At 42.5% G+C, this 27437-nt stretch overlaps 1 protein-coding gene across 2 annotated transcripts in view; it reads right to left on the bottom strand.

Annotated features, from left to right (window-relative positions):
• Window positions 1-4744: 4744 nt before the first annotated feature.
• The window catches only part of PTPRB (protein tyrosine phosphatase receptor type B), a 159569-nt gene continuing 136876 nt past the window's right edge, over window positions 4745-27437 (bottom strand). For both annotated transcript variants that reach the window (XM_066591635.1, XM_066591636.1), the window contains 4 exons: window positions 21118-21281; window positions 20284-20419; window positions 6541-6661; window positions 4745-6455 (listed from right to left, as the gene is read on the bottom strand). In XM_066591635.1, coding sequence (XP_066447732.1) covers window positions 6433-6455; window positions 6541-6661; window positions 20284-20419; window positions 21118-21281 — 444 coding nt within the window. In that variant the 3' untranslated portion in view covers window positions 4745-6432. The remainder of the gene's footprint in view (window positions 6456-6540; window positions 6662-20283; window positions 20420-21117; window positions 21282-27437) is intronic.

A 27437-nucleotide genomic window follows, 5' to 3' on the forward strand; every position in this document is an offset into this window, starting at 1 on the left:
GTCATCACCTGTAGATGTGGGCGGCTCACGATCATCAGCCTGCTATACCCTATGGACAGCTATCACTTGCTGCTGTTACAAGAATTACACAGACAAGAAGAGGGAAGCTTTTTTGTTTTTATTTGCACTCAATGTGAAATGCGGACAGTCACAGATAGAACAAGCTTTATTACAGGGGGTAATACAAAATCATACTACACTTCTTATTACATTGTAACTGAAATAGCAAAACTGACCAATAACACAGTATTGAACTCCCATGTTATATACACACCAGTAATCCAAGAGTAAACACAACCACTGAAAAAGCTTATAAATGACATTTTAGAAATATTTATCACAGTGTTTCACTCCTTGCAAAATAAGGCTATTGCTACATGTGAATCTGAGGAAAAAAACAGGATTCTGGCAAAATGCCTTCTATAATCCCAAACAGAAAAGTGCGGGGCGAAACTCCTGAAAGCGCATTAGTTGCTACAGGCAACTGCACTACTTTTATTTGCAATAGTTTTTATTTATTACCCCAATGTATTAAGCAAATTCTTCACAAAAATAGAATCAGTAATGTCCTCTACCAGTATAAATATGGCGTATGTATATTCCGAGCCTTCACATGCAGCCAATTGCAGATGTAGCTGTAAACGTCTCATGTGGTTATTGCAGAGAAATCGTTTCACAGCAGCTTTACACTGGTCGGAATTTAATTTTGCAGATTGATTTAAGGTTCTGTTCACATTGAGTTGCTGTTACACGTCAGGTGTACAATATACACCATTAGTATTCCCTGATGTATACTTCTTACCTATTCCACTGTAAAGGCATAAAATGGTATACATCAACCATTGGCTATGGTATAGAGCCAAACATATACGCGGTATATCTTTAGCGCACTCTGGACACTCTTTGGCATCTGTCGGATGAATGGGGCCTATGTTTCTGTTTGGTGTTTGCGCTAGTAGCTTTATTGGCACCCTTGCTAAATACGTTCACTGAACAGAATGTGATCACAGCCTTATGCCAGCTTCACATAGGCCGTAAACAGTGTACATTGTAAATCCGCAGCATGTCTATATATGCTGCAGACGTCTATAGTGGAATTCAGCTCTTGAAATACAAGGGTTAAATTCCACACCATTTAGGTGCAGATTTTTCTTTTGTCGATTTCCAATATAATTCCTGGGAGTTTTCCATTGCAGAATGCCCGCAGCGATTAAGCCACGTGTTTAGGTGACCTCAGTGAGGAATGCTTTACATATACAGCTTTCTATCCAGCTTCTTAATGTACTTGAGGTAATAAATTAATTAATATTGGTGATTTTCATTCATTGCTGATCTTTGGTGCTGCAGCATGTGACTACAGAAATATTATGATGTATACTTGTTGAAGTAGCAGCATTAATATTCCTTCCTAAAATTACATTTTCATTAGTATCCCATACTGTCTAGAATAAACAGTCCTCCTATAAAATCAAGGAAAAGGAGTATGTATGAATAGAGTTATGAGGTCACTTCCTACAGACAATGGGGGTGTTATCTGGAACATGTGAAAGTTTGGAGGACTCTCAATTAAGGGAAAATTTGAGACTAGAGACTGGCAAAAAAGAAAATGTATTACTCTTTAAATGAACATAAATATAGTCATTAAAGACCAATTGCCAATAATGATGCCTTCCATATATTTAAAGGGGTTGTGTCATTAGAAACTTTTTTTATACTTACCTATTCCACCCCGTAAGTCTTCTTACTGCATCTTCCCCTCACCGATCTTCTCCTGGCTCCTCTAGTCCCCTGGGTCACCTCACCTCTAACCGGCCGATTCTTCTATTTCCTGTGATGTAGCATACATTCACAGCATTCTGCTACCCGCTACCTGTTCTTATACTATATGAACACTAGTGGCTAGACACTACGCATGCGCAATAGCCTGCGCCAGCGCGATAGAGCAGGCTGCTGAGGATTCGGCATTTCCTGTTAGGCAGTGAACGCTACGTGCCCTTAAAGAAGTAAACTGTAGTGAATGGACGCTACATAACAGGAAGAAGAGGATCCAGCCAGCTGGAGGTGACATGACACAGGGAAGTGGAGTAGCCAGGAGAAGATCAGGGAGGATGGGGTGGGTGAAGAAGTGGTAAGAAGGCTGCTTGGGGAGGAATAGGTAAGTATTGAATTTTTTTTTCTAATGACAGAACCCCTTTAAAGAGTAACTGCACTTTTTACAAACTTTTGACACATCAGAGCAACATGTAAAAAGTTTTAAAAAACAAGGGAGTGGGGGATAGTTCTCAACTGAGTTCTGTGCCCCTTCAGATGTCTTTGTTACTTGCTGGCTGTTCATGGCAGGCAAAAAAGGATGCATGGAGGTCTATAGACATCTACTAGAGACCTATATACACCTGTCTTCAGCTGCCGAGAGATGCTTACAAGCAGTGAAGATATCTGAAGGGGCACAGCACTCGAGTGAGAACTTCCACCCCCCATATTTCAGTGATAAGTAGGGGTTTCAGCAGCAGGACCCCCACTGATCAAAACTTTTGGCATGTTGCTCTGACATGTTAAAGTTCATAAAAATTGCAGTTACTCTTTAAGGGCTTATTCAGACGACTGTATATCGGCCGGGTATTCTATATATATGGCATCTCTTTCTGCAGGGGGAGGAGGCTGGAAGAGCCAGGAGCAGTGTTTTGAGCTCCCGCCCCCTCTCTGCCTCCTCTCCACCCCTCTGCACTATTTGCAACAAGAGGAGGTAGGACGGGGGCGGAGCTAAGTTGCGGGAATTAGCTCTGCCTCCCCTCATTGCAAATAGTGCAGAGGGGTGGAGAGGGGGTGGAGAGTTGGCAGAGAGGGGGCGGGAGCTTAGAGCATTAAGACGACCGAATACACGGCCGATATACGGTCGTCTGAATAATCCGTAAGGGGTATTAGTAAACATTTAGATTCAAATAAGGCTTCCACTCAATGGAGAGTTCTTTTTTTCATTACAAAAAATAAAACGATGCAAAAATACTTTCCCGCCCCAAAACAACTAATATTTACTGAATACTTAGTTTGTTGTGCTATGATGCTTGGCAGTAAAGTAAGATGTCTGTCCAGCACTGGCAATAAATGTATTTCTTAATACTTAACAACAATACAGGTAATATTTAAATAAATATGATTAAACATAATTTAAAAGCAAATAGTTGCTACAATATTATAGTACAAACTACATATCAAACTCTCTGGAATGAAAGTTTGAGATTCTTTTTAGATACTGAGTAAGGACAGATTTGTGCAGCCATAATACAGCCACAGTTTAGTATCCATATTACAGCCGCGGCACCTGGATACATTGCAATTCTTGCAACCATAAAACCCTATAGTTATGTAAGTTTGGATTAGTAGAGCTGCATGAAGCCACAATACAAAGAATGAAGTGTGGCTGTGTTATAGTCGCATGAAAGCAGCCCTTGGTATACGAATGTCATTCATCCTAGTATTATATAAATGGTCATGCAGACTGAAGCTAGTGAAAGCTGCCACATATCCTCATTAGCTTCCTACAGGCCTAAAGTAACGAACTTTAATGAGTTGTTTAGTGAGTACAATTACATCCACCAGTATAGATAGATTACAGCATTGCAGATGCTGATAGTGTCTGCTGACTGAACCTCTATCATTGACAAATATGCTGAAGTGAGCAAATAACACAATGTATGTGCATTACTTATACACCTGTCCTTCCAAAGAATTGCGTAAGCCATTTCTATATGTCTACCTGCTTCCAGTAAATCTGTCCAGTCTGCTTGAAGATGCATTGAGCTAGAATGCTCATTTACTAATGAATAATGTTCTGACCGTTTAGCGATGAACATTCTAATTACCATGGTAACCTGCATCACGGATAACAAACCTTTACAGATAGTGCTTGGAAATGTGACCCAGATGCAGCGTCTGCATGTCATTTTATGTTCCAGGATGAGTGAATATCAGGTCACAAGATTAAGCCTACGATTATGCATTACTTATCTTGTTTTTTCAGGCTATACTTTGATACAAAATATTTTTTGGTATTAATTTGTATAGCAAACATAAAGCTTATGATAAAACAGCAAACAAATGCATCCGGCCTCTGTGAGAATGAAATAACTAATGCTGAAATGTCCAAGTGCTAATGTTTATATTCTCCATTCAGTAACATTACATTTTCTCAGCATGCTTAGAATGTACATTACATCTGGATATTATATACAGTATTAAGGCCATGCCTTTAATATGTGCTGTCTTATAGAAACACAAGACTCTTCCATATCATAGCTTTACACATCAGTGCTGGAAACCACAGTGCAATGGTTTCACATGTAGCTCAGTTTCTGCTACATGGGGTGCATTCACACAGGCAAGTTTGATGGGCGAATTCCGTCCAATAGCGATATAGATAGAACTCACACATGTTAATAACTAGAGATGAGTGCGTATACTCGCTAAGGCACTACTCGCTCAAGTAATGTGCCTTAGCCGAGTATCTCCCTGCTCGTCCCTAAAGATTCGGGGGCCGCCGCAGCTGACAGGTGAGTTGCGGCGGGGAGCAGGGGAGAGCGGGCAGGAGAGAGGGAGAGAGAGATCTCCCCTCCATTCCTCCCTGCTCTCCCCCGCAGCTCCCCGCCCCGCGGCGGCACCCGAATCTTTCGGGACGAGCGGGGAGATACTCGGCTAAGGCACATTACTTGAGCGAGTAGTGCCTTAGCGAGTATACTCGCTCATCCCTATTAATAACACATTGATTTCAATGTGTATATTCACATGAGCAATTTTTCAATCACAGTGATGCTGGAATATTGAAAAATCCTCATTAAAATCATTGACAGCTGCAGTTACTAACGCCAGCCACTGCACAGGGGTCCAAGTGATCTGCTTCCGCTCCATACACTGTGTGTTGTGGCAATGACAGTAGGCCCCTGAACAGCTGATTAGCCGGGGTCGTGAATGGCAGACCTCAGCCAATCAACTATTAATGACCTTTCCTGAGTATAGTAGTATTTGCTGGGAAAGTTTCTTTAATTGTCACCAGCCTAAAATACAATAGGTGGCACTTAAAGAAGTTGTTCATTTGTAAACTATTGATGGCTTATCCTCAGAACAGGTCATCAATAGTAGATCAGCTGGGGTCCGTTGCCAATCAGCTGTTCACCAAGCCGTCACACTTGTGTACTCAGCTGATTTCTGCAGGAAGCAAATGGCTCCATTCTTAGTGCAGTTTGATATTGCAGGCTAAGTATTAATTCATTTCAATAAGAACCTAGCCTGCAATAACAAGCCTGACCGCTGTATAATAACGGAGCTGTCTGCTTCCTGCAGAAATCAGCTCAATGTATGAGCATGCCAGCCCTGAAAACAGCTGAATCCGAGTAAGGGGCTCTGCTGATCTACTATTGATGACTTGTCTTGAGCATAAGCCACCAATAGTTTACAACTGGACAACACATTTATTCAGTGATGCTCTATTAGCAGAAATCAAACTATATGTTAAAGCACTGCCACTGTGATTTCCAGCATTGATGTACAAAATAAAATAGCTTATATTACAACTAGATCAATCACCTTGATCAAGGCAAACATCATTTAGGCAAGTGCCTATATCAGGGATGTGTGCATTATCAGAATATGTTCAATCACAGTAAATGCACAGAAAAAATTGCAATGGAAGCACCACCAACCTATAAAAAGTAGAGACTGACCCGTGCAAGATATCATTATAAGGGACTAGAACTAGAAGGTCTCCAATATCTTATGAAGATCTGGCTACGATTTGGACCAGATGTCTATAGCTTGTCTACTTTACAGACACAAACCCCTAAACTTTTAGGTAACTTATAAGTGCATAAAAGTTATACTACCGCAATTATTGTAATTATCTAGTAAGAGGGAGTAATGAATAGATAAGCAGTGACACAAGCCACTATTACAAACTAGAAAGTGAGATTAATCTTGTGGTTTTATACACAACACATTTCCATTTCAAGTATAGAACACTGGCCCAATCTCATCATGGTTTATGAGGTAAGCTCCACATATTTCAATGACAGATTGTTCCTGCTTCTTTATTCTACATGAAAATAATGTTCTTAGCCAAATGCAGTTTGACAGAAGACGAAGAAGTCCCTGGCACAGATGTGATTGGATAATATGTCACTGAGATGTCAATGCACTAATGCAAATGCGCTGGATACATTGACACAATGTAAATCGTCAGCTATTGCAGAATTGTCATAGTTTGTCTTCAAACAGTAAACAGTCAGTAAACAAATATGTATTTACATGTATCATGAGACATGATGGGATGTACAAGTTATATTACACATACATTACAAGATGCAGAAGAAATACTGAGAACATACACTACATCTCGTGCGAAACATAGCTTGGTCTTGATTGAAGCAGATGGTATTAGGGGATTTATTGCCTGGGATACACATTTTCTGTAAAAAAAAGAGTGGATTAAGGCTTTAAATCAGGTTATAAGTGAAGGTTAAACGTATTTTCTTAGTTTCCTGATAATCTCACCTCTATGATATTCGGGATTCACATTCTCATAAATTGGAAATACTGGATTATCTTGTTCATTTCGCAGTTTTCTGGCTCTTAAGACATCTCTAACGCATTGATGCAAGTAAACATATTGACACTGGAAAAAAAATATTTGTATGAGTAATGGGGAATTCTCATAAAAATACCATTTGCCATTTATATGAAAAAAGATGCAAAAAAAAAAAGTTAAATGTTGAGTATCAAGAGACGTTCTTATGTTGTAGGCGTTTATAATAACCTGAAAGCAACATCTTATTCTGTGTTAATAGCCAGTAATATTGTATTGGAATTTAAGCTACACTTTTCTACCTACACTTGGAAACAATTTTGTTAAGCTGCTGGTTATTACTGAGATTTCATAAACATCCCAAGCATATTCCAAATTGTATAGACAAGAAGTCACACAGACGTTTGATCATGAGTTCAGGTTCAGAAAATAGGTTGAGAGAAAATACATACAATACATAAAAGATAAGAGTTTGTGGAAAAGGGTATACATGTAACTAAAAATTATCAGTATATTTACATATGTAATTTGAGAAACTGCTGCAAACAATTACACCAAGAGTACTTGAAAGACCCCCAAAAGATATGTGTCAGGTATTCAAATAAGAGAGCACTCTGATAGATCAATAGGGATCTGGGTATAGGGATCCCAGTTGAAATCATGAACAAGTAGGCCCTAGACCCATTTTTCAGGGAAGATATACTCTCAGGAACAAACGTAACTGAGATACAGTGGGATCTCAGTTTGGTGCACGGTTCAGCCCCAGTCAGAGTCCAGCAACTGGAGGGTCCTGTGATCAAAACTTTATGCTTTCAAGCCAAAAATTCCAACATCTGAACAAAAGAGGACAAGCAGGTAATCACCTAACTGTTTCAGACTGTAATAGTCCTTTGTATTCCATGAGTAAGGGCTGTATTATAGTCTGAAATGGAGGCGTAACTTGAGGCTTCTGGGCCCTCATGTAAAATCTGTAAGAGGGCCCCAAACTATAATGCTTTATACATAGTACTGGGCTCCCTATATGGAGAAGAAAGGTCTTATGGGTCCCTAAGACTCCTGGGCCTTCGTGCAACCGCATCCCCTGCATCCTCTATAGTTACTCCCCTGGTCCGAAACACATAGGAGATCATATGCTTGTGCCCCAGTTTGTTCGAATGCTGGATGATTTTACTTCAAAGACTAAGGTTTTGAACACAGGGCCCCCCAGGTACTGGACTCTTTTTCTATACTGTCACAAGCGATGCTCCCACCCATAGGCCTCCACAACTTTCATTGGTTTTAACTGGGAGGTGACTGTATATATGCATCTGTTTATTGTCATGAGGCAATGGGACCTGCTGTTCAAGATATCAATTTGATGTAATATCATAGTTTAAGTGACTTTCTTAGTGACTTTGTTGCATTGAGCAGGACAATTTGAAGATTTATTCTATACTAGTGCTCACATACCCATAAGTAAAATATACTTCAACACTTAATTAAAATATTGTGCTATTAATTGGGAAAATGAAATGTAGTTTTCTATGCAGAACATTTTTATGGTTTTCTGCTTTGAAATATGTGAATATTGTTTGCTAGAACAGTGTGAAATCTTTAGCATCTGGAAAGCTTTACACTTTTCTATTGGTTATATTAGTAATGTACAGACTTCACGGCTCCTCTGGAGATAAGACTTGAGCTGATTAATTATCACTTCGTGTTCAGGAAAGCAGTGATAGATTGAAAGTATGTTCACTACTTAGATGGAATGGTGGCATCCATCCTGGTAAATAAAAAGCTTCGGCTTTCTATCATCTAATTCTATCTCTGGTCGGCGACTGACACCAAGTATTAATAACCACAGACACAAGAACTATAGAGGAAGGTGAACCAGCTTTGAAAAAACTGCATTGTAGAATGTTTTGTACAGTTCCATTAAATAAAGTCAATATTTACTGCACATATATGTCAGGTCAAGGAACATTGTCAAAAATTAGGTCTTTCCAAATCTGTTCTTGTTGTTGGCAAATTATATATGTCGAGAACACAGGGCACAGGAATTTAAAAAGAGGCCAAACACAGATACATAAACAGAGACATGGCACAACTCCAGGACATACCGCAGTGCCCCCAGAGTAGCTCTTCGGTTCTTTACAGTTGGGTAAAACCATCAGCACACAACAGTGCTCATGCTTGACCATATCCTGGGTAGCTACACCATATGATTTTGCTGTTGCCTTGAAGACCCACTTTGGGGACATGAGGGCCACAAAATGTTGGTATTTTGAGGGATTACGATATACATTGAATATACTGTACATTAAATATTATAGATAATGTTAGTACAGGGCTTCCGTTGTAAATAAGAAAAGAAAGGATTCACACTATCGCTAGGAGAGCTTCCAAATAGTAGTGTTTATCTCCAATTTAGATTACAACTAGAGATGAGCGAGCACCAAAATGCTCGGGTGCTCGTTACTCGGGACGAAATTTTCGCGATGCTCGAGGGTTCGTTTCGAGTAACGAACCCCATTGAAGTCAATGGGCGACCCGAGCATTTTTGTATATCGCCGATGCTCGCTAAGGTTTTCGTTTGTGAAAATCGGGGCAATACAAGAAAGTGATGGGAACGACACAGCAACGGATAAGGCAGGCGAGGGGCTACATGTTGGGCTGCATCTCAAGTTCCCAGGTCCCACTATTAAGCCACAATAGCGGCAAGAGTGGCCCCCCCCCCGCACTGTCAGCGTAAAGATCGTTCTCCTCTGCCATAGCTGTAACAGCTGTGGCAGAGAAGAACGATGTTTGCCCATTGAATTCAATGGAGCCAGCAATACAGCAGGTTCCACTGAAAGCAATGGGCTGCCGGCGATCGCAGGATGAATTGTCGGGAAGGGGTTAAATATATAAGCCCTTCCCTGCAATTCATCCAGAAATGTGTTACAATAAAAATATATACCGGCGTATAAGGCGATGGGGCGTATAAGACGACCTCCCAACTGTCACCTTATACGCCGGCAATACAGTGGAGCAAAGAATAAAAATCATTACTCACTTCTTCTGACGTTCTGCGCCGCTCCTGCAGGCTGTCGCTCCCTCCTGGTCCCCGGCAGAGCATTGCTTTCTGGATGCAGGGCTTGAAATCCCCGCCTCCAGAAACACAGCCAATCACAGCCATTCAATGACATCATTGTCATTGGCTGTGATTGGCTGAAGGCACGTGTGTTTCTGGAGGCGGGGATTTAAAGCCCTTCGTAGAGAAATCAATGCTCTTCCGGGAACCAGGAGGGAGCGACAGCCTGCAGCAGTGCCGCAGAATGCCAGGAGAAGTGAGTAATGATTTTTATTCTTTGCTCCACTGTATTGCCGGCGTATAAGGTGACAGTTGGGGGGTCGTCTTATATGCCCCGTCACCTTATACGCCGGTATATATTTTTATTGTAACACATTTCTGGATGAATTGCAGGGAAGGGCTTATATATTTAAGCCCTTCCCGATAATTCATCCCCACGCTCACCGGCAGCCCATTGCTTTCAGTGGAACCTGCTGTATTGCTGGTTCCATTGAATTCAATGGGCAAACATCGTTCTTCTCTGCCACAGCTGTTACAGCTGTGGCAGAGAAGAAGGATTTGTCTTCTATATGTTCTCAATGGGGTCGGCGCTGCTGCCGCCGGCCCCATTGAGCGCATATAGAGAAGATTTATGGCCTTAAGAAGGACCGTTGGGGTTCTTGAAACCTAAAATACTCCTAACACTCTCCCTATAGCAGCTCCACCAAGATACCAGAATGCAGAATGCATCTGTGGCGAGCCGCAGGAGGGGCAGATTTTAATACTCGGGTGACACCTAATCTCGCCAGCCACTCACTGCAGGGGGGTGGTATAGGGCTTGAACGTTGCAGGGCACTGGCGTACATATAGGGGGTGCTGGGGGTGCGGTTGCGACCCGGCCCCAGAGCCCCAGGGGGCCCACGGGGCTTACTTTGCAGTCAGTCAGGCGGCACTGACTGACTGCACTTACTTTCACTATGGTCTCTGCGCAGGCAGGCAGGCTCTCCTGCACATCGGCGCTCCTCCCAGGACCTCCGCTCAGACCCCTCCCCCATCTGGTTCTCCAGCACAGAGATCATCAGAGGGGAGGAGTCTGAGCGGAGGTCCTGGGAGGAAGCACCGATGTGCCCGGATATGTGCACCGATGTGCCTGCCTGCGCAGAGACCATAGTGAAAGTAAGTGCAGTCAGTGAGAGGGAACCTCCTCGGTATGATTAAGAAGGGGGAGGGGGTGAGTGAGGGGTGTTCTGTGTGTGATGGTGAGTGGGGGAAACGAGGGGTGTTCTGTGTGATAGGGAGTGCGGGTGAGTGAGGGGGGTTCTGTGTGATGGGGAGTGGGGGTGAGTGAGGGGGGTTCTGTGTGATGGGGAGTGGGGGTGAGTGAGGGGGGTTCTGTGTGATGGGGAGTGGGGGTGAGTGAGGGGGGTTCTGTGTGATGGGGAGTCGGGGTGAGTGAGGGGGGTTCTGTGTGATGGGGAGTGGGGGTGAGTGAGGGGTGTTCTGTGTGATGGGGAGTGGGGGTGAGTGAGGGGGGTTCTGTGTGATGGGGAGTGGGGGTGAGTGAGGGGGGTTCTGTGTGATGGGGAGTGGGGGTGAGTGAGGGGGGTTCTGTGTGATGGGGAGTGGGGGTGAGTGAGGGGGGTTCTGTGTGATGGGGAGTGGGGGTGAGTGAGGGGGGTTCTGCGAGCCGGCACCTGACTTCACTATTAGAGGTATGCTAGAACCGAGCCGCTGTATTGGTGACTAAGGGCTCAATGCCAATGCCACAGCCGTAAGCCTACAAGACTGTGGGAGACCACCAGCATGTCACACATTTCCCAGCCATGCACGCTGCCGGCAGGGACCACATACGGTTTTGTGTGGCGCTGCACATGCACAGGGGGATTCTTTTTTTAATTCCCCACTCTGTTTAGAGTGACAATGCGTATGGAAACAATGTATTGCGTATGGGCAGCGTATCATACAAGAGTACAGGGCTCACGTTGCGTGGTACGCAGAGAAAGAGAGCATGCTGGGATTACCACGTGTGCATAATACGTGGTGAAAACCTGGTCGTGGACATGAGCCCTAACATGTTATAAAAGTTAGCTCATGCTGTCCCCAATGTATGTGTGCCTGTATTATGTATGTGTATATATAATTATTTTTTTCTGTCTTGGGGAAGCAAAGCGTGCCTTGAGGCTTGTGTTCTGGATGTTTTAAAAATCTAAAACCCCTGATTACTAATGATCCGTGAATGGGTCATTAAAAAAAACAGTAATGTAGCTAAAAGTGATATACAAGGAGTAGCTGTGAAAAGGAGTGGTGGGTGGACGGGTCTGGAAGGGGGCCCCAAGCTAAACTTTTGCACCCGGGCCCATGAGCCTCTAGCTACGCCCCTGTTGCAGGGGGAAGTTGTAATGCCTTCCCTGTCTTTCTATTGGCCAGAAAAGCGCGCAAATTTCTCAGGGAAGAAAATGAAAGTAACCCGAACACCGCGTGGTACTCGTTACGAGTAACGAGCATCTCGAACACCCTAATACTCGAACGAGTATCAAGCTCGGACGAGTACGTTCGCTCATCTCTAATTACAACTTATTGTTGCAATCATAAACTACAGTGTTTGCATTGTTGGATGTTCCCAAACGGTCTTTTATTTCACAGTTTATTGTTTTCTCTTTATTATAACTATGAAACAAATCTGAAAAAGATAACATTTAGATTAATATATTCCAAAGACTCCCAAAAACAAGCTGAATTCCCAGCACATATGTACTCTTTGTGAATAAAAAGGTTTCTACCACTGATCTATAAAAAAGGCTCTCAGAGGCTGCTTGTGTGTAGTGGACTGCTTTTTCCACTTGTGTAGAGCTTGTTCACCACTACAACATAAAGAGATTTTGCCCAGTTAACAGAGAACGCATTATTGGAATGTGAGAAGCTGGATGGTCATATCGTTGATTTGTCATCACCTGGGCCATTCTAACTAGACTGTTAGGAAGTGTTGGGACCCAAGAATGCATGTGGAAATGCACACAAGGTGACTGGGCTCAGGACGCCCTCCATAGACCACCAGTAGAGAGGATTGTCTGATTGTTTGACAAGTATGTGCAGCTCCAACTGTTTCATTGTCTGCCATCCAGAGACAGATGGCACCATTGTTACAGGCCCGTGTCTGTCTGAACCATTTTCAGGTTCTTGACCGAAGAACATTTGGTCTCATGGCGTCCATTAAGTGTACTGCCACCCACCATCACCTCCATTTTCAGTGGTGTTGTGAACAACAAAACTGGACTGCTACAGAGTAGAATCGGATTGTCTTTAGTGATGAATCCAGGTTTAGTTTGGAAACTCATGATAGTTGTATTTGTATCTGGAGACCTAGGGTTGAGTGCCCCACTCCTGCCTTTGCTGTGAAGTGGCACACTGCCACCACTGCTGGTGTGATGGTCTGGAGGGCCAAAACATATGACAGTTGGTCAACCTTAGTAGTGGTATGAGGGACAATGACAGCTCAGTGATATTTTCAGGACATCCTACAGCCACATGTGTTCTTCTCATGGCAGGGCTTCTAAGAAATGATGCATGGCAGCACACAACAAGGGAGTCACAGTAATGCCTTCACAACATTGCCAAACTTCAATGGCCTGCCTGGTCACCAAATTTATTGCCAGTAGTACATGTAGAGTATCTAGGACACCAACTTTGACAGCCTATGATTTTGCATGATCCAGAGGCTCTGTTACAGCAAATGTGGAGCAATACACTGCAGGATTCCATACTGAACCTGTATGCCTCTCTGCCTGCCCGTAACACATCTTGCAGCCAAGCTAGAGGTAGCCCAACATGGTACAAGAGCCTCTATGCCCGCCAATATCACATCTTGCATCCAAGCTAGAGGTGGCCCAACATGGTACAAGAGCCTCTATGCCCGCCAATATCACATCTTGTATCCAGGCAAGATGCAGCCCCAACATGGTACTAGAGCCTCCATGCCCGCCCGTATCACGTCTTGTATCCAAGCTAGAGGCAGTACAACAGGGTACCAGAGCCTCCATGCCCACCTGTATCACATCTTGTATCCAAGTTAGGGGTGGTACAACATGGTACTAGAGCCTCTATGCTTTCCTGTATCACATCTTGCATCCAAGCTAGAGGCGGTACAACAGGATACTACAGCCTCCATTCAAGTGTTGAGTTTTCCACAGTAAATGATCCTATTGCTCTGATATTGTAATCACCTACTTATATCAACATTACAATCACACATAGAAAGTTTCATTCCATTCTGACAACTCTTTCTAGGTGCTTGATATTTTGACAATGAGAGTACATTGCTGTTTGTTCTTGCACTGACATAGGAGCCTCTGATACATTTGCTTTCATGTATACTATGATTTGGATTTACATGCAGTGTTAGGCAAAGCTGTCATATACGGCGGAGCAAGTACCAACATTTCTTCAGGAGCCACTTGGCACAGTACATAGGATGTGATGTTGGCTTAAAAGTTTTAGGGACCTTTCCCATGGGACACAATTGTCCGCAGAACGCAGTGCAGATGCGGATTCTGTTGCATTTTTAACTGCAAAACGTCTTGCGGAATTTATTACATTCATTTCCGCAGACTTTAGGTGCAAAATTACATTTCCTGTATGTTAGATATCCGCAAGAACAATTGCGCAGTATGTCCTTAATTCCCCAGCAGAAAGCTTTTCCGCTGCAGAATTGAAGTCTTGCACTTTTGAAGTAAAGACGCGAGGATTTTAACACATGCGGAATTCGAGCCCCATAGGGAAAACATTATGACGCAGAAATGTCTGCACGGACAAATTCTGTTCGGTGTGAAAGGTCCCTAAAACAACCCGGGGGCAGATGTTCCACTCCTGAAATATATTGTGACACATGGGACTTGCTCTTACAGCATATTCTGGTAAACAGAATGCAAATAGGTGATCATTTTTTCTCTGTTGTTCTAAGCATCTTGGGCTATTTCTGCCAAATCAATATAATTTATTTTACATCATAGAAGATATTTTGTATTTGCTGGAAAATCATAATAATTTGTTCCCAACTTAACAGAGGAAGATTCATTTGGAATAAAATCCACATCAATCCTAATGTCTTAACTGAATGTTTATGTTTTATTCAAAAAACTGGAAAGCAATGTACTGTAAATCCTTCTAAAATGAATCCTCTTCTGTGAAAGTGGCTGCCCTTATTACCATTATATGATAATGCAACAAAGCAGATACAGGACGTAACTTATAGAAATACTTAGCATATATTTGATATATAGAGAGCGATTCCCTGCATGACTTAAGTAGAATGGCTTAGATAAGTAGTTTAGAGAAAAACATTTTTTTTAATGTGAGTTCAGTTCTTTTGGAAGAACAACACTCTGCATTTGCTTTTGTTTTTCATCTATACCTTTTCCTCCCCACTTTCAAAAAATCATACCTGTTTTATATTCCCGTTAACAGAGCTGGTATTTTGCAGGTAAAGTTATATTTTTTTAATGGTTTTATTTATTTCAACACAAAATGTACTGAAAAGCATTAAAACATTTCAAAGTGGAGTGATATTGAAAACAACGTAATTCTGCACAACTCTTGGGCACTACTTGCATCAGACAGCACATGGGCACCTCGTCCATATGCAGTCTGGTGTGCGGGAAACTGTACATTTGAATATCCTAATCTCATGTAAGAACTGGACCAGAATAGGACAAGCAGTGATTTTTCAAACTTGGTCTATGACTCTGAGTGAGAAATGGCAAGTGTTATTGGACTCAGTAGATTGAATTGGTTATTTTTCCGTGTCAGTTCTGTCAATCTTGGACTCGAACAAAACTCACATGAAAAACTCGGCTATGTGAATACAGCCTGAGAGGTAGATGGAGGAAGATGGACAGTGAAGAGGGAGAGAAAAAAGGAAGAAGTCGGGACATCGAGGGAGAGAGGAAGGCTTTGTGAAAAAAAATTCTGTATTACATCCGCAAAGAACGGATGTTTTTTCATCCTCCATGTGGCCTCCTTATTTGGGCCGTATTCGATCTGTGTTTGTCAGTGTTTTTCCCCCATGAGCCACCTGTTTTTCGCGTCCGCAAAAAAACCCTCAGAAACTGAAACAAACCCAATTCTTTTTTTTCTGTATCTTTAGACTGGTCTAGTATTGGGGGAAGACAGGGGCTCATTGATATTGGAAATGCTGCCAGGAACGTGAAAAGACTTGGAGGTGGTTAGACTGTATTGAGATTAGACTGATTGGGGACACCACCAATAAACGGAGTGCAGAACAAACAGAGTGGGAAGTGGATGACGATGGAAAATAGTATACAGGGTGTATCTGGGGTGACAGAAAAGAAAATGAGCAGGAAACCTGTGTAGAGAGGAGCAGTACTGGTCTTTTACCTGTGTAGCCGTGGAGGAGGGTAGTTGATAGAGCAGGGAAACCCACAGAAGGAGTTGGTATTGTGAAAGCTCTACTATGGCATGGTGTTGAATGGGTTAGTGGAGCTCAATGCTGGAGCTGTGAGCAGTGTAAGGGGGATCGTTTGTATTTGAACAATAACCGTTCAGTGTGAACACGGCCGACGACTGAACGATGAAGCACAATTTGTTTGCTTATCTTCACCGTTTATTTTATACAAGCATAAAAATCATAGTTGCCTCGTTCGCTAATTGTTCGCTTTAAACACTGATCATTCTGTCTGTACTTCTCAATCACTGGTACAGCAAACTGAATGACTTAACCCTTTCCAATCCCCTGTCTGATGTCTAAAGACATTCTGATTAAAGGCTGTACAGCTCCGATGTCGGAAAATGTCCGGCAGGGTATTCTTACTGAAGATTTATGGCCGCTCAATTGTCGGGGGCCTCTCCAGCATGTCTTATACCGCAGTACTGGCTCTAACCAGCAGATGGCACCATTGTATAGTAGCAGAAAGAGAAAGCCACCTAGGAAACCCTGAATCCAAAATTGGATTGCAAAGGGTTAATGATCCTGTTTAAAAGAAACAAAAGTTTTAACGGGTGAACGATTTCTTGCTACATGTAGAAGCAACTCACTTGTGAATTGCAAAAAAGGATTGTGTCATGGTGTCTTCTACCTTATGCAGGGAGTAACTGCAGATGAATTGCTTTCTGACATTTGTTTTATTTGATAAATCTGTAACATAATCACTTTAGCCAAACTATTGTGAATTAGGAGCCTAGACTTGCATACTAAAATGGATATATAGTGCTGGAGCTTGGACTCTTGCAATCCTGAACACCAGTTTAAACACTAATTATTCTTTAATATCCTCAGAGAACATTTCAGTTTTACAGATAATTCCTTCATATTAAATATTTTACTATACGACAGTAAAACTAACCTTGTGCACCCAGCATTGTGTAAGAACATTAGATGATTATTCATATTCAGCATATTATACAGCGATCCTCTTGTGATGAGCTATCATTACCTGTTGCCTAGGTTTTATTGACAATACTGATTAGAAGACCAGCCTTTCTACTTGTACCAAGACTAGGAATTATTCTTCATTTAAAGCATTTCCCTTCCGTTGTCATGGAAGCACTAATTCTGTCTATAATGACTCCTGCTTACTAAGACAGAATGCTTCCAATCCGCAGTTTAAAATCAAGCCATATTTAGCCACACCTCTAGACATGTTGGAAAATTTCTCAATGTGCACACCTAATGGATGCCACTGTAGTGGGTTATAGCACTGGATTGGAGCCTCAGGTAGCTGCAGGTCTGGAGAAAAGTCAGAAGGGAAGCCGGGGGTCAGTATCAGAATGTCTCGGTAAAATTATAGAGGAGCAGATAGAACTGTAGCTTGATTAAAGGGGTTGTCTCGTGGCAGCAAGTGGGGTCATACACTTCTGTATGGCCATATTAATGCACTTTGTAATATACATCGTGCATTAAATATGAGCCATACAGAAGTTATTCACTTACCTGCTCCGTTGCTAGCGTCCCCGTCGCCATGGATCCCTCTAAATTCACTGTCTTCTGGCGTTTTTAGACGCGCTTGCGCAGTCCGTACTTCTGCCTGGTGAATGGGGCCGCTCGTGCTGGAGAGCTGGTCCCCCGTCGTCATCGTAGCTCCGCCCTGTCACGTGTGCCGATTCCAGCCAATCAGGAGGCTGGAATCGGCAATGGACCGCACAGAGCCCACGGTGCACCATGGGAGAAGACCCGCGGTGCATCATGGGTGAAGATCCCGGCGACCATCTTAAAGAAGGAAGAAAGAAGTCGTCGCAGAGTGGGGATTCGGGTAAGTAATATATATATATTTTTTTAACCCATCCCTTGGGTTTGTCTCGCGCCGAACGGGGGGCCTATTGAAAAAAAAAAACCCGTTTCGGCGCGAGACAACCCCTTTAAGGCTAGGAGCACAATAATCATGCGCTGGCACAGTAGTAGGGTCAGGCTTTTATAATGAGTCTAATTAGGAACAGAGGCAGGATCAGGACCAGGAGGCAGGAACCAGATAACTGGGTTCAGTTAACAAGGCTGAGAGTCACACTGCTAAACTCCCTCCCATTTCCCTTCTCGGGCTGCTGTCATTGACTCCCATAGGAGCCAATGCAGCGTCCAACGTATTCCGGCCAAAAAGATAGTTCCAGGGTTATCTTTTCGGCCCGGCATGAAAGCGGGAATACGGCCATGTAATCTGATGCATTAGATCCCCCGCCCCTCGCCGCTCCCCCGCATGGTGCTCGGATGGGTAATCAGTTACTCGAAAAGACCGATGCTTGCACGAGCATCAGCCTTAAACGAGCGTGCTCGCTCATCTCTAATGATTAGCCCATTAGTAGCTAATGCAAAATGATCACTCAAAACTGTCAGTTTCTGACGAATTGTGAGCAATCATCTGTTTGTGTAAATGAACTTTAAGTGTATCAGATGTGATCAAGACCGCTTGTCAATAGAAACACATCTTCTGTGCTATGTGATGTCCTGTCTATAAAGGAAATAAAGCATATTTTGTACATAGAGCTGACACTTTATCGTGTTTGATGTTTACAATTGTCATTCAGGACTTACGGCTGTGTCTAATGCTCCGTACATTTATGCACACATGACCCTGGATTTTCCCGTTATAGAGGAGAAATTGATTTTCAGCTTCACTGGGAGATCAGATTACAGCTGCTATGCATAGAAGTCTATAGAGAGTAAAGGGGGAGGAAGAGGAAGCAGCTGCTTTATGGTGAGAGAAAGACACAGACTCACAAACAGTAAAACCACATGTTTATCAGCAGCACACTTCCAACAGGCATAAAATTAGTAGAACAGGTGTGTACTACCTGAATAACATATGAGCATGTCCAGGGGTATTTGGGAAACTGATGTCAACTATATATTAAGCTAAAACCATCCATGTTCTCCTATGTCTCCCTGGTTCAATAGCGTATGCTCCAGGTGTGACTGGAGTAGAAGACACGATGTGATTGCAGCTCTGAATGTAACTGCAGCAGAAAACGTGATGCGACAGGAATAGAAGACGCAATGTGACAGCAGCTCTAGATTAGACTAGAACAGGAGACGTGATGTGACTACAGCATCGGGTGTGACTGGAGTAGAAGACATGATCCTTCTGATCAGTATCTTCTTACACCAGTTTGCACCAGTTTCCCAGATACCCCTGGACATTCTCATATGTTATTGAGGTAGTATACACCTGATCTACTAATTGTATGCCTGTCACACCTGTAGGGGGAGGGCTCCAAAACGGTGTTGACAGAAGGGGATTGGGAAAGTGTTATATACCATTTACTTTTTTAGGGTATCACAGTGTCTGTATTTGTTAAGCTTGAAAAAGACCTACTGAGGTCGAAACATTGCTTTTTAATCTTTGTTATGGAAGAATAAAAAGTTTGGATTTTATTGCACCATGTATGCTGCCACTGGTGTTGGATATATTTTAGACTCACAAACAGTGTCACACAGGGGTTGTTAAGGCACAACAGGAAAATTTATTCTTGGATCCAATGAACAGCTACATGCAAATATTACTTGTCTGGGATTCTGTATGATGCCTATATAGTGCCATGTACCACTTGTGCAAGGGGTGAAGGCCCGCTCCTAGTTCAGGGCCCACTGGGGGGATTCACCTGATCTCCTGTTGGCCATTCTGCTGGCTGTAGTAAGTTTTTTTTAGCTCCCCTCTTTACTAGATTCACAGCTACACTGGTCAGTATTGTTGTATAATGTCCTTCATGCTGTTGCTGCTTCAGAGGATGTGCTACAGAAAGATATGGGAAGGTATGCACAGAAGGTATCATTGAAGCTATTCTCCACCAACCAGCTCAGAGATAAATGACAATTAGAGATGGATAGAAAAACTAATGATAAATGGAGGATGCAAGTCATATAGTGGCCAGATACCGTTTTATTGGTAATGCACACACTGATAGCGGCTGATTCTGCAAAGCCACCTAAAGCAACAGATATGCTTTAATTGCAACAACGAACTGTGACTCTTCAGTGACTCAGTGCCATTGGCTCACTGAGTTATGTTCTTCAGTGGATTTCTAAGGTCATAACTACTTAGGGTCAGTTACACAGCTTACCTCTTATAATGATAGCATTATTACAGAATCAACAGTCATGAAGCAGTGCATCATCTCAGATACAATCAAGAATAAGGATATAATCATTAGGTACAGCTCCCTTTCGGAGTAGCACTCTCACCTCAGTTTGAACCATGTGCACACGATGAAGTCGGAGATCGTATACAGCTCCATAAATATCAACGGAATCTTTTGTATCCACTTGTTGCAGGATTCGGTCCAGAGCAATGAATGTCCCTGTTCTGCCAACCCCAGCACTGAAAACACAGGAGAAGGCAAAGTTTAGTTATTTTGTATTTGGGATAGGAATTTATACATTAAAGATTTTCTATAGTCTGTATTATGTTAGCATGTCAGCAATAGGAGCAAGCAATACTAAAAATGATAATTTTACTGGGTTGGATACATTTCTTTAATAAATGCTGTCTGGATCATGAAGCATGAAGGGACCTCTATCAGAGCACTAAGCAAGGTTGATTCAAGGAAAGGCACTGGCATAGCATATGCCATGAATATCTGAATGGTGGGGGGCTCCAGCTATTGTGCGGAAGGTAGTCCTACAACCTGAACTAATGGCCATAAGGAAATTCAGAAGCGGGGAACAATTGGCTTTAAATGGGCATGACTGTCTCTATATAGTCTATAGGAGGTACATAAACAGCATTACAAGCTGCTTCCATAGAAAATAGTGGAGAGATCCAAACACACACACACAGCCATCTATTTCATCTTTCTCCACCTCTTTTTAGCTACTAGAAGGCTGTCACAAGATTTGACTTTTCCTGAGGATTATGTAAATAAAAGGTATCATATCTACAAGATTACTTGGTTTCTATTGCTGGAAACAAACACATAAATATATAAAATGGTTTTCACATAATTCATAAATGACTATAAAGTAGACAATATTAAGATCAGATGCAGAATCTATATCCAAAAGGCATTTTAGTAGTACCTGCAATGGACCACAGTAGGGCCAGCTCCTGGTGTCCTGTTAATATAATCCCTTACTGTCCGTACAAACTGAATTAGGGATTGAGTGGTCTCCGGGACTCCATGATCAGGCCACACGGTATAGTGGAAATGACGCACCAATCTAGCTGCATCTAGCTGATCTTCCTATAGAGAAAAGTAAACAATCTTCTAAGATACTTTCATTGATATAATGATTAATATGTAAATCTAATTAGGATTTTTCCAATTATCCTCATTCTTTCCATAGCATATAAGGGCCCACCAACACTGGCACGTTCATGTATGTTTTATGCATGTAAGAAATGTACATGAAAAACGTGTAAAACACATGCATTTTGAGCATACATTTAAGTTTTTAACATGTTTTGCATGATATACATTTTGATAGGCTTGGATCCATTTTGATCTGTTTTTGATCAAATGATTTTTTCTTAATAAAGTTTTGTATTTCAACCCTTTTTTTCCTTTAGGGCGTTTGATCAGAAAAATATATGCTTTAGGGTGCCCACCCACTAGCGTTTTTTTACTGCGAAATTCGCAGCGTTTTTTTTTTTTCTGCAGGGGTCTTTGGGCTATGGGACATGCAAAGCTAAAATCGCGATCGCGCAAAATCGCGATATTCCGGTAAATCGCAATTTTGCGCGATCGCGATTTTTACATTACAAGTCCCATAGACCCCCTGCAGAAAAAAAAACCTGCGAATTTCGCAGTGAAAAAAATCGCCAGTGGGTGGGAGCCCTTAGGGTGCATTCACACAAACGTATATCGGCTCGGTTTTCACGCCGAGCCGATATACGTTGTCCTCGTGTGCAGGGGGGGGATGGAAGAGCCAGGAGCAGGAACTGAGGCTCCCGCCCCCTCTCTGCCTCCTCTCCACCCCTCTGCACTATTTGCAATGAGAGGAGGCAAATAGTGCAGAGGGGCGGAGAGGAGGCAGAGAGGGGGCGGGAGCACAGTTCCTGGCCCTTGCTCTTCCATCCTCCCCCCTCTGCACACGAGGACAACGTATATCAGCTCGGCGTGAAAACCGAGCCAATATACGTTCGTGTTAATGCACCCTAAAGTGTATGGAAACGTACAGCTATATGTTACCATATGTTTTGCATTGCCTGCAATGTTAAAAGAAAATATACACTACCGTTCAAAAGTTTGGGGTCACATTGAAATGTCCTTATTTTTGAAGGAAAAGCACTGTACTTTTCAATGAAGATAACTTTAAACTAGTCCTAACTTTAAACAAATGCACTCTATACATTGCTAATGTGGTAAATGACTATTCTAGCTGCAAATGCCTGGTTTTTTGTGCAAAATCTACAAAGGTGAATAGAGGCCCATTTCCAGCAACTATCACTCCAGTGTTCTAATGGTACAATGTGTTTGCTCATTGGCTCAGAAGGCTAATTGATGATTAGAAAACCCTTGTGCAATCATGTTCACACATCTGAAAACAGTCTAGCTCGTTACAGAAGCTACAAAACTGACCTTCCTGTGAGCAGATTGAGTTTCTGGAGCATCACATTTGTGGGGTCAATTAAACGCTCAAAATGGCCAGAAAAAGAGAACTTTCATCTGAAACTCGACAGTCTATTCTTGTTCTTAGAAATGAAGGCTATTCCATGCGAGAAATTGCTAAGAAATTGAAGATTTCCTACAACGGTGTGTACTACTCCCTTCAGAGGACAGCACAAACAGGCTCTAACCAGAGTAGAAAAAGAAGTGGGAGGCCGCGTTGCACAACTAAGCAAGAAGATAAGCACATTAGAGTCTCTAGTATGAGAAACAGACGCCTCACAGGTACCCAACTGGCATCTTCATTAAATAGTACCCGCAAAACACCAGTGTCAACATCTACAGTGAAGAGGCGGCTGCGGGATTTTGGGCTTCAGGGCAGAGTGGCAAAGAAAAAGCCATATCTGAGACTGGCCAATAAAAGAAAAAGATTAAGATGGGCAAAAGAACACAGACATTGGACAGAGGAAGACTGGAAAAAAGTGTTGTGGACGGATGAATCCAAGTTTGAGGTGTTTGGATCACAAAGAAGAACGTTTGTGAGACGCAGAACAAATGAAAAGATGCTGGAAGAATGCCTGAGGCCATCTGTTAAGCATGGTGGAGGTAATGTGATGGTCTGGGGTTGCTTTGGTGCTGGTAAGGTGGGAGATTTGTACAGGGTAAAAGGGATTCTGAATAAGGAAGGCTATCACTCCATTTTGCAACGCCATGCCATACCCAGTGGACAGCGCTTGATTGGAACCAATTTCATCCTACAACAGGACAATGACCCTAAACACACCTCCAAATTGTGCAAGAACTGTTTACAGCAGAAGCAGGGAGCTGGTATTCTATCGGTAATGGAGTGGCCAGCGCAGTCACCAGATCTGAACCCCATTGAGCTGTTGTGGGAGCAGCTTGACCGTATGGTACGCCAGAAGTGCTCATCCAACCAATCCAACTTGTGGGAGATGCTTCTAGAAGCGTGGGGTGCAATTTCACAAGCTTACCTCAACAAATTAACAGCTAGAATGTCAAAGGTGTGCAATGCTGTAATTGCTGCAAAAGGAGGATTCTTTGACGAAAGCAAAGTTTGATGTAAAAACAATGTTATTTCAAATACAAATCATTATTTCTAACCTTGTCAATGTCTTGACTCTATTTTCTATTCATTTCACAACGCATGGTGGTGAATAAGTGTGACTTTTCATGGAAAACACAAAATTGTTTGGGTGACCCCAAACTTTTGAACGGTAGTGTACATTTTCATATTTTTCCTCTGTAGGACAGTAGAAGGCTAAGCCTTTCAATCCCACAAAAAAAAATAAAAAAATACAGGAATGTGTTTGCTATACATAGTCAGGCTTTAATTTAATGGTGTTAAACGCTACATTTTCAACTTTTTTTTGTGTAAAAATGTGTGCGTTTCACAGAAGACCATATAAAAGTGTGGGTGGGGCCTTAGATTGATATCCATGTACAAAAATAGACTAAATGGAACTTTAATATACAACCCCAATTTCAAAATAGTTGAAATGCTGTATAAGGCCTTAGTCAGACGGGCGTTTTTTCGCGCGATTTGCGGATCGCATGACGGATGCGCATCCGCAAATCGCGTGACCGGTGCGCGCAAGTCACCCGCAAATCGCCCGAAAATCTGCTCCTAGCCGCGTTTCATTAGAAACGGGCCGGAGCTGTCCAGCGCATTGCATTCAATGGAGACGGCAATAGAGCCGGCTCCATTTAAAGCAATGCGCTGCGGGCGAGCCCGGGATGAATTGTCGGGAAGGGCTTAAATATATAAGCCCTTCCCGGCAATTCATCCTAAAATGTGTTAAAATAAAAAAAAATTGTATACTCACCTTCTCCCGGCAGCCGGAGCTCCGCACGGCCGTCCTGCAGTGGGTGTGAAGGGGGTGTGAGTCAGACCTGCCCCCTGATTGGCTCAGCGCTGAGCCAATCAGAGGCATGCCTCACTCACACCCATTCATGAATTCATGAATGGATGTGAGTCAGACCTGCTCCTGATTGGCTCAGCGCTGAGAGGCAGCAGTCACTCACCCATTCATGAATTCATGAATGGCTGTGTGAGTGAAACCTGCCTCTGATTGGTCAGGGCTGTGACCAATCAGAGGCAGACCATTCAGCAGGTGGGGATTTTAAAGCCCCGCCGGCTGAATAGTGCCAAGAAGCAGTTCAGGAGAACTGACAGCGGCCGCGGCTGGACTGCGGCTGCAGCGGAAAGGTGAGTATACAATTTTTTTTTATTTTAACACATTTTAGGATGAATTGCAGGGAAGGGTTTATATATTTAACCCCTTCCCGACAATTCACCCCGCGCACGCCGGCAGCCCATTGCTTTCAATGGAGCGGCTGTATTGCCGCTCCATTGAATTCAATGAGCAAACATCGTTCTTCTCTGTCACAGCTGTTACAGCTGTGGCAGAGAAGAATGATTTGTATTCTATATGTTCTCAATGGGGTCGGCGCTGCTGCCGCCGGCCCCATTGAGCACATATACAGAAGAGAACAGGAATCACAGATCGCAGATAGGTGCGATCTGCAATTTTTTGTTCTATAATTTATCGGACGAGCGCATATAAAGCGCTCATGTGTCCGATACCATTGCAAAGCAATGGTTTTATAAAATCGCCGGACGCATGCGCATGCGCAAATCGCGGCTAAAAACGCCCGTCTGACTAAGGCCTTAAATGTAGATAAATGTAAAGAAAAAAAGAATACAATGATTTGGAAATCTGATCTAATCCTATTTTATTTGTAATAGAATATACAACACATATCCAAAGTTTAAAGCAAGAAATTTTTCCATTTCATTTAAAAAAAGTAACTCAACTGGAAATTGATGGCAGCAACACATCTCAAAAAAGTTGGGTAACAAAAGGCTTGAGAGGTAAGTGGGAAAAAACAGCTGGAGGGTCAATGTTCGACTAAATCCCATGACTGTTTATAAAAACAGCATGTTTGAGAGGCAAAGTCCGTCAGAAGCAAAGATGGTCAGACTTTTACCAATCTGTGAAAAGCTGTATCTAAAAATGGTGAAACAATTTCAGAAAAATGTTCTTTGATGTAAAATTGCGAAAACTTTGAACATCCCACTATCACTGCATGCACTCAGCAATACTTCCAAAAATCAATATCTGTACATATAGTATGCCATGCTATTCACAAATGTAAGTAAAAGCTGTATCATGTAAAGAAGAAGCCATATACCAACACAATCCAGAAATGCTGGCATCTTCTCTGGGCCAAACCCCATTTAAAATGGACTAAAACAAAATGGAAAACTATTCTGTGGCCAGATTAATCAAAATTTGAAATTCTTTTTGGAAACTACCTTCCAGATATCTCTTTCAGGCAAGGCCTTGCATATTTCAGCAAGGCAATGCTAAACCACATACTGCATCTATCACAACAGCATAGCTTTGCAGAATAGTCTGAATGCTGATCTGGCGGCCTGCAGTTCAGAAACATTTGGCACATTATGAAATGAAACATCCAGCAAAGAAGACCCGGGACTGCTGAGCAGCTAGAATTCTACATCAGACAAGAATGAGACAACATTCCTCTCCCATAACCAGCAATTGGTCTCCTCACTTCACAGACTTAACAGATTGTTGTGAAAAGAGGAGGGGATGCTACATAATGGCAGATATGGCCCTGTTTCAAGTTTTTTGAGATGTGTTGCTGCCATCAATGTCTAAATTAGTAAATTTTTTAAAAAATGAAATAGAAAAATGTCTCATTTTAACCTTCTTATCTGTGTTCTATGTTCTATAATGAATACAATATGGTTATATGAGATTTCCAAACCATTGCATTCTTTTTTTTATTTACATTTATGGACATTTTACACAGTGTCTCTGTTTTTTTTCGAATTGGGGTTGTAGAAGCAATACTCTTTTACTTTTTATACTGGTAAACCGGAGTACAATATGAGCTGCAGGCTCAACTCAGAACATCTCTCAAGAAAAATGGAATCTTTTACAAATGTTATATTAATGCCTTATGTTATATTAATGCCTCTTACCAAATATGCACTCTGCCCTTCTACCATATAGTTCAATATGCTTCTTAACTTTTAAAGAATTTTTTTGCCATTTTTTTCATTAACCCAATAAAAATCAATGTCAGTATTTGTATCATTGTAAGGTTGTTTGCATTATGATTTATTCTATATCAGACATTCAAGGGGTCAAAAATGCAGCTTAGAAGCATCACGTGACTACACTGACGTCACTAGGAGCAACCCCCACTAATGGCGCCGCGTTACCACGTGACTACACTGACATCACTAGGAGCAACCCCCACTAATGCCGCCGCGTTACCACGCGGACGCCACACGGAGCGATTCCATTTACCATCATAACATCCCCGGAGGCTTGTCGGTGCATTACCCTGTGACGCATGGCCAGCGCCGGCCCCACACGAAAGGATGCTAATACTCTAGGGGTAAGATACTATGAGAGCTGCACATGTGCCTTATTATATGAATGACTGGAAGTTAACGCCCACTAGGAGTGGGACTGAAAGAGATTGCTTGCTCTCATTCATATGCCTACTATAAATAGAGGTAGGTTGTGGTATGTGGTATATGCTTGAGGAAGGCTTAGCACAAGCCGAAACACGTCGCATTGTAAACTTGTTTTAAATATTAAATTTTGATCCATAAAAGAACACGCTTTTCTCCTCTGGGTTTTCTGCCTTCCTGGATGTGAGGGGTGCCAGGAGACCGGGCACCCCAAACAAGTAAGATCCTGATATTTATTGATACAGCTTAACGGAGCGCTG

Source organism: Eleutherodactylus coqui, chromosome 2 (assembly GCF_035609145.1).
Source record: "Eleutherodactylus coqui strain aEleCoq1 chromosome 2, aEleCoq1.hap1, whole genome shotgun sequence".
In the NCBI taxonomy this organism is placed as follows: domain Eukaryota; kingdom Metazoa; phylum Chordata; class Amphibia; order Anura; family Eleutherodactylidae; genus Eleutherodactylus; species Eleutherodactylus coqui.